The sequence below is a fragment of the Aspergillus melleus genome, assembly GCF_016097325.1.
Source record: "Aspergillus melleus strain CBS 546.65 chromosome Unknown contig9, whole genome shotgun sequence".
Taxonomy (NCBI): Eukaryota; Fungi; Ascomycota; class Eurotiomycetes; order Eurotiales; family Aspergillaceae; genus Aspergillus; species Aspergillus melleus.
In genome coordinates this window covers 1,149,373-1,157,989 of record NW_025763378.1, presented here as the reverse complement: position 1 = coordinate 1,157,989, position 8,617 = coordinate 1,149,373, and the positions used below count along the sequence as shown (strand labels likewise).

General features: G+C 45.7%; 2 protein-coding genes across 2 annotated transcripts; both read left to right on the top strand.

Moving 5' to 3' along the window:
- Positions 1 to 1,330: 1,330 nt before the first annotated feature.
- On the top strand, positions 1,331 to 1,987 carry LDX57_013038 (uncharacterized protein; the record flags this gene model as incomplete). The annotated part of the gene is made up of 1 exon (XM_046094787.1): positions 1,331 to 1,987. The coding sequence occupies one exon, from the start codon at positions 1,331 to 1,333 to the stop codon at positions 1,985 to 1,987; it is 657 nt and encodes a 218-aa protein (XP_045950766.1).
- Positions 1,988 to 5,309: 3,322 nt separating this feature from the next.
- LDX57_013037 (uncharacterized protein) lies at positions 5,310 to 6,158 on the top strand (the record flags this gene model as incomplete). Its single annotated transcript, XM_046094786.1, has 2 exons — positions 5,310 to 5,785; positions 5,852 to 6,158. 2 exons carry the CDS (start codon positions 5,310 to 5,312, stop codon positions 6,156 to 6,158), a joined length of 783 nt encoding a protein of 260 aa, XP_045950765.1.
- Positions 6,159 to 8,617: the final 2,459 nt, after the last annotated feature.

The following is an 8,617-nucleotide window of genomic DNA, read 5'->3' as shown; positions in this document are numbered from 1 at the left end:
TCGGATACCATCGGCGTTTGCCGGGCACCGGAGAAACCAATTAGCGCTTGATTTCAAAGAAACTACTTTCTAGCTAAGTGACTAGATTTAAGGCCGTCTTTTCCGAGACAATGAAGTCCTTAATTTGTCCCGTATAGTTCCAATTTCCCTCGAAGCTGCACAGTGTTGAACAAGAACATACTCCGTACTAAATCACGCCCACGTTTACGTTCCATATGCTCTAGAATCTTTTAGCCTTCTGAGCTTGTAGCCTTCTCACGACGGTACATGATAGGCCTCATGATAAGATGAAATGAAGGAAAGTTGCTTGAAAAGGCAGACTCAAATGGTCAGGAAGCGATGAAGCAAAATTACGATATCTGTGTCATAAGATATCCCACTTTTCCATTTGAAGAAAGGACTGCATAGTGTGAATATCATAAGGGTCCCGTACCAACGAGCAAACGAACAATCCAGTCATGAAACCTATCCATATATCATGAGACAAATTATGAGCGATGTTAGCCTCAGATCCAATCCGTATGCCACTTACCCAGAAAATTGTGTTGCAATGACCTCTACAGTAAAACCCACTTTCCTTGGTAACCTGGCTATTTATTCCCAATACTTCTTTTCGTGCGGAAGTGTTCAGAACTCCGGAAAATATATCTTGGATTTTGCGTCATGTATTCCAAACTCATTGGAAAATCCATTGACTTAGCTACTATCATAGACAGTCATCTATGCAGACATTGTATGTCCCAACCATTGTCCATACAGAGTGCCATCGCATTCTCGAGAAGCATCAATTTAGCAAATGCCGCCTTGCCGCCTTGAATATCAGGCTTCACTAGGCTGGCGGACCAATCCAATTGCGACTCTCCGACCAACCAATCAAAATTGCGCCTGGCGGTTCGTTGTTGTCCGATCCGACCACATTAGCTGGTTAGGGCCTCACTTTATCGCATTCCTGCTTACTTTTGACTCGCTATTTTAATGTTAAATCTCCCCTGCCAAGATGTGGGTCAGAGCTGCTCGACCACCTTTTTGTCAGGCTTACTGTCAGACAATAAGCATGTTACGCTCCTTCACTCTTCTATTCCTTCGGCTAGCTCAGATAGGATATTCCTAACTTTGCCTGCAACTAGAAACCCATGTAATTTCAGAGTGAGCAACAAGCTTACGGCGGGTCGCGGTTAAATAGAGGCCATGGCCGCTCATATCCAGTTCGTTCTTTATGCGCTACAATCACACTCCTTGAATCTGTTCATTTTCGTTCACATCATTCCTTTAAGTCATTCTTTTCAAGTCATTCCTTTGGATCAAACATTTCAGCACGTGTGTTTACATCATGTTCCGTCGCCTTGCACTTGTTGCCGCTTCGGCGTCGCTGGCCTTTGCTGCCACCATTCCTATGATCCCCCGGGGCACAGGCGCGAGCGTTACCCCTCACGACCAGTACTCGTCCTCAGTTGGCGTCGTCGGCTGCAAGATCGACACCAACCGTGTGGCCTATTGGCCCAGCGCAGTCGACTGCAACGACATCTGCGTCAAAGTCACCCACGAGGGCCGATCCCTCAACCTCCTCAAGATTGACACCTCCGGCGGCGCGTACGACATCTCCTACGACGCTTGGAACTACCTCGGCTTCGGCAAATCTGCGAAGGACGACCCGCAAACTGGAGGAGCTATTTATATGGAGTATGAGGTCGTTGACCCTAGCGAGTGCGCCGATATCATGAACGACGGCACGCTGCCCCTCTTGGCAGCCAACAGCATGGACTTTCTCTCTTCGTGCCTTAGCCAGGCCGACAGCTTTGTCGCCCAAAACCACGTGCTCTACAACATCGCCGACCCTGTCTGCCACTATGGCATCGACGAGATGTGCACCCTCGACCTCTCTGTCAGCAACCAGCCCTCGTGTCCCAGCGGTCTCGGCAGCGCCAATCAGCTGGACCAGCCGGTGTATAACATCCAGTACACAACCGGCGAGGAAGTTGTCGCCTAAGAGTATTCTTCCCTGTCCTGCGGCAAGCTGTCTATCCCTGTCTCAATTTGCATACTCAAATATACTACAATGTTACTACAATGCTCAAGATTGCGCAAAGCATCACAAATTCAAATGCCCGAGAGGCTGCCAGTTGATATTATCCCGGATCAGAAAATGCTCCAAGTCGAATTCCCCGAGCCAGTCATATTCGTAAAAATGTCATCCAACCACAAAGAATCATCGGTCAGAGCCTGATATCCCCAGCACCACCCTGATTCAAGGAAGATGAATGGGTGTCAAGGACAGAGCAAAGCTCGCGGACATCCTCGCCTTTGCGTTGCTGATGTAGAAGAATGAAAAAGTATGCCCTATCAGACCCCTCTTCTATGACAGCGCCACGCCAGACATGCCTCACCTGCTTCAACACCGACAATACATCGTGCAGCATTTTGAGGGATTCTTAATTGTCAACCACGAGCAGTAGGCAAACGATCCGAAAGAGGGTATTGGCAGCGTGATGCCACGGACAATACTGTTGAGCCGGCAGAGCCCACGAAAGCCGAAACCCAACCGGGCCCAACCCAGAAAGGGGCCGGGCTTTGGGCTCAGCGTATGGGCCCACAGCTCATAAACGGGGGCCGCTAGTTAATTATGCCTAGACTTATATAAGTTATACACTTTCTACTGCGGGGAAATACGTGCCTCTCTAATATGAAAAATATCTCACTTTCTCTCGCCCCATATAATACAGGGATTGTATAAGATTCTTTTTTTTAATACAAACACCCTTTCCACCTGAATGTCCGAAGTGCCACTTTGTATATTGATTATAGCGGCTGTCTGTAATAGCTAATTTAAGAAATTCTCCGTATGATCCGCAACTCTCATATAGGAATACCCAATTCCGCTTTATTTATGCTTTTAATACCAAAAACGTTAATGCAGTCGGATTATAATTAGGCGAACCAGGTGGTAAAAACGTATTAACTGGCTGACCAATATGTACTGAGATAAGAATTACCACTATAGGACCGGCTATATAATTAAGGGAGAGGATTGACTGAAGACATTCAAAAAAGAATACTCACATTAAAAGAGCCTTGCGTTATACCAGTGCAAGGAAGCCATCTATTTAATGTTATGGTAGAATAGATGCTCTATCTTGCTCCACGGCATAAGTCAGCTGCATATCGTGCTTCCTTGCTAATATGGGTGTATCCATAATATCTCCAGTTAGTTTTCTCATTAAAAGTTGGCTCGTCTAGAAATACCAATTCCTACGCAGAGAAACGTCGTATATTATTAAGATATAAGCACCGTAGTGTCTCGCTGTAGTTTAGTTATATCCACTTAATTACCTGGTAGGATTATTCTCGTTTCTTTACTGTTCTTCATATTGTGGAATGATTGATTAAAACACCTCTCTTATAACATAGCTACCAGTCTAATTCTGCCTGCTGTCTCTAACACTTATGAAGAAAATATTTAAATAGTGTATCCTTATCTTCTTTAGAGGGCTTATGGGAACGGCTTAGTGTGCGGAATCTAGGCTTTCAGACGCTTCTATATCGAACTATATTATTCTGATAATGATAGACGATTCGACGATCTATTTCTAATCCCAACGCTTTATAAGATGGTCTCTAACCAAAAACAAAAAGCCGGAAGATCGAGGCCATTATACAAGAAGGCAGGCAACGTTGATGAGCAGCGGGAGGAAGGAGTTCGCGAGAGGTTTGAGACTTCAAACGCGTATTATCAGAATAATCTTGCAAATATGATATATTCTTAGTGTTAGGCTGCGGCAAATCCAAAAATTATCCGCACTAGCATAAAATTCGCTATTTTAACTTATTTTGGCATATTAGCTAACTATGTGACCCTTATACAGCTGACCAAGTAATTTCTCTCTATCAGATCACGAGACTTGGCATGTTTGTACTGTTTTCGGATCCGCTGGATATCCGCGGATATCCAACTTTTTGAAGCCAAAATCCGCATCCAATCCGCGCGGATAGTTGGATATCAGAACCATATCCATATCCGCAATCTGCGGAGCGGGTTTGGATTTTCGCGGATGCTCCCGCTGCCTACTCAGTGTGTTTTGATCAAGGCGATTTTGAGAAAGCCTAACTATATCCAGCATAAAAGTCAGAAGGGAGTACAAGGTGTCCCCATATAGCATTTGCGTTGGATGGTGAATGGCAACACAAGCTTATTGAGAAAGAAAAAAGGCAATGGCAAAAAGGGAGGAAGGCGTAGTATATGATGTCAACCTACCAAACAATCTATAAAATAAATGAAAGAAGAGCATTGGCACAGGATATTATCATATTACCGAGATAACATCTCAGGTAACACATTATTGGCGTCTTGGAATAACTTACTCGATCAAATAACGTCATGCTACATACTAATTCTTGATTATCTCCATTTCCTCTGTTTTTGATCGTCTCTGAAATCTTATAGGATGGTACAGAACCATAGGAGAATGTATCAACATGTAAGGTCACCGGATGGCTGATTTTCGGTTCCTTAAAGTCACGTCACCACGTGTAAACAGGCTAAGGACAAAAGATATAAATAGTGGCGATGCACCCTATATGGCTTTTCACGTTTTATATTTCTGAGTGTGACTGCTTTCTCTTGAAGAAATGGAGATGCGGGATCCTTTTCAACGTCTCAGTTTCGAATGCGCGGGGAATATCCTATTCTATTTAGATCTTCAAAGTGTGGCTCAGTGTGAGCGGGTAAGCATGGGCTGGAGAGTTTTTGTCCACGCCTGGATCGTAATCTCAGGGCTCTCATCCAATTTCCCTGGCATCCAAGCGCGAGATGCGGGTGAAGACACTCTTAAGGTCGTGACAAGATTCAAGAAGCTTGGTAGGCTCTTCTCCATCCTACTAGAGCACTACAACCAACTAACAACAGGACAGCCGCTGTCGATACCAGCCTAGTATCCGGAAAGGCCACCAGCGTCCGGATGATTGAGTCGTCTAATGGCATTATGATAGCCGGGGACTACGCAGCGTGGCAGACAGGCCACACGTTCTACTGGTAACGACTGTCGTTTAAAGACGACGGGTCGCTTTTTCCAGCTAAGCAGCTGCAATCCTCTCCAACTGCAGCCCGCCCTTGCATATCCTTAATTAATTCGGATGGCTATTTTGTACTAGCACGGGAGGATTCAAGGTACCAATCAAGCTCTGTTCCCATTTTCAGTGACTGATGATTTGTACTGTGGAATAGTGTAGATGTCTACTCGCTCGAAGATGGACGGAAAATACATACTATCAAACAGTCAAATGAGCCGAATACCAAAGTCAGGAAACCAGTGATAATGGGAAAACACAAGATTTATTTCGTTACTGAAGACAAGCAATGCGAGCTCACCGCCTGTGATATAAAATCAGGATACCAGCTTTACTGCGTGGTCCTGGGCAAAGACGAAACTTTATTTGACATGGCCACCAGAGAATTTGCTATCCTACATGGTGGCCCATCGAATCTGGAACAACTCGTCGCAATAGAGCGAACACCGAATGCCAGTACCGTACAGGTTATCAACGAGGCTGATGGGGAAATCCTTCAGGAACTAAAGGTCGATCTGTTCGAATGCCCATACATTGCAGTTTCTCCCAGTCGCAAGGAATTCGCACTTATAAGTCACCGCTATGTTGGAGGTTGGAATCAGGAGATCCGGAGTCAGAGGTTTTCCCCTGGGCCAGACCACGTATTCCACACGAGATGTATCGAGCATTTTCCCATACCGAGCCCCACGTTTTATTATTGGCAGCGGGAGCTCGGAAAGCAGGCGTGTGACCCCTTTAGATACCTTGTCGCTTGGTTGAATGCTGACCCTGCAATCCCCGAGATACGCAGAGTGGGCGCGGCCGTGCCTCTTGGCGCTCAGTCGGATTTTCCCCCATATCTCTCCAGGTGCGAAGCTGCGAGGGCGTTTAGGGACAGCTCTCAGGAGAAATTTCGACAGGAGATCACGCTTCCGCCGCGCCATGCGCATCACAAGGCTCGCCGCCCGTTTGTTCCAGATGATCGCTACGGCCCGGGAGAGATGCGGTTCGTGGATGGTGATAGGCTTGTTTATCGCACTATGCGTAATGCTCACCCTGATGTATACATTGTTTTCGATTTTGGACTGAGAATGCGTCACAAGGAGAAGGGCGGCTAGGGGTTTGCTTGTGGACATGATGAATTAATTTCCTAAAGGACCTAGCTACACCGGGAACTCCGTACCCTTGAATCAAGGGCCTTGATTAGATTTGCATATTTGTCACAGGTCATTAAGAGCAATATATTCACTACTAAGTTTGGATTCTGCGTGTTTTTGTTATCTCCAAATTGAAACTTGAGTCATTAGTGGCTAAAACCCAGTTGCATTATATGCTACTATTATAGAGCTGCTATAGTTTACTAGTTAGTTATATGATCATATGAAACGATTGAAGGTCTTCATTCATTCTAATCTACTGCAAAAAGAAGCCATATTTATGCAATTTCAGGGGCTTCAGATATACAATAAAGGGCTTGATCATACGATTCAAGCTCTATAATCGTACGATCAATATTGATCGATTGCTTAATCGGTTGAGCAAGGTGATGAAGTAATTGCTTAGTCAGTTCCGCGGCCACAGAAGGAGAGTGCTCTTGTCATTTCTCATTCACCGAGATTGATCAAGGGCCTAAACAAGAGGATATACTGATGGAGACTGCCTCCTAGAATCGGTCAGAAACGCTTGAATTCTCTATGTAGATGTCTGGCAGCTATCTGAAGTATGCAACTGCCCACTGTGGGTCAGCTGATGAGCTAATCTACATGTAGCCTAGCGCCGCAGCCAGAATCGGCAGGCTCCAACATATACTAAACCAGGTGATGCCTCGTCCGACAAGCAATACGATTCTGTGCTGAGACCAGTGAGTTGGGATACATGTCTTGATCCCTCACGTCGCTGCCCTACGATGAACCCAACAAAAGGGCGGGGCAGTTCCAAGTCACCTTTATCTATTATACCCAGCGCTTACTGACATAACCGACATCTTTAGAGGCATTCAATCAATATGAGTACTATCGAGGAAAGGCTCCGGTTATCTGGCGTCGCTGTTGTTGGTGAAATACCCTCGAGTCTTATAGAGAATGTACAGAACCATCTCGACACAAGAAGAGTTGTCCATTCAGGTATCCGCCAAACATATCTTGAGTGGGATTCTGATTGCACTGCTATCGAAGGATATTTTGACTCTGTACGTGAAGCCAACACCTCTCATGGCATAACATCTCATTTTTTATCAAGACGATCAAACCGCGGGTGGGAATGCTGCAGCGCAAAACGTGTACCAATCACTTGTTTGTACGGTTTCACGGATGTCAAGAACAAACAGAGATTTACAAACCTCAAACCGGCCCTGGAAAGTATACGGTTTTGATTGTCGTGAACCCAGGTCCCGGATTCCCCTTATTGTGTGATGGAACCCATGGATCAGAGGGAAATAAACTGTTCACTTTGAGGAACATTACGCAGATACCCGATGAGAGAGGAGTAGTGGTTCTATTTGAAGCAAGCATCGTACGTAAAGAGCCTGTGGTCAAAGGCAATGGTGGATCTTGCATTTTGTTGGCTTATCAGGAATAAATTGTGCTACACTGGCAGTAACACTAAGGATAGGTAGTCCGGATGTGCAAATACTGAGTGTTTTTCTCTCATACGTGGGTACAATGGCACTCATGAAAAGAATAACTAAACAACGATACCGAGATGTATTGTTCCTGGGCTCGCCAGCTGCAATATGCCCCAGATTCCAGTTTGGATTAAGACCCCTACACGCTTGACTATTTGCCGGGTACTCTTCATTATCCCTACTGAACCTGCCTTTGTTACTGTAGGTGCTGTGCTAGTGGTTAAAATAATATATAGTGGTTTTTTCACTTTCCTTTTCCGCAGGGCGAGTTTCAACAAAGTGTGGCCCGCAAATAGATTCACTGCAACTTATTTCTTATCTATATTTTTAACAAAGCAAAGTTGATGGGGCGTATCATTGCGCGTGCTAATGGAGCAAGAACATTATCGCCCTACCGTGTACACCCAGGAAAATGAAAGGCTATCCTACGCGCGTTTCCGTGCGAAGGGCTTCTCAGGATCTCCTTTTTGACACCTGCAGAGAACGGCACGTCCGGTATATCGTAACCTGATCCTGATAAATTGGGCATGACTTGTCATGATATGTTTAAACCCAAGCTTGCAACTGCCCGGGCCCATGGACGGCTCACACGGTGACCAATACTTCGTCAAGGAAGTCCCGTACAGTGCATATGCAAACTGTCCAGAACCCAGCATCATGGACAGGAACCATGAAATCCCGGTTCAAATACTAAAGAATACTTTACCCGATGACGGCCATTCACAGGCATTGGTTCTTTTCCACAACCCAATGGCATCCTCTGTGAACTTACCAACCAAGTCCAGAGACAATGCTCAGACAGATCAATTTCGTCAGCGGCCAGCGGCTGACGGTCAAAATAGTCCTACCGGCTGCTGGACTCCCTCTATCAGTGAAAAAACAGTGGGGCCGGTGAGCAACCCCCCTTTCACCCCTGGAGGCGACATGACGAGCAATGAGCACATGAAGCGCTCC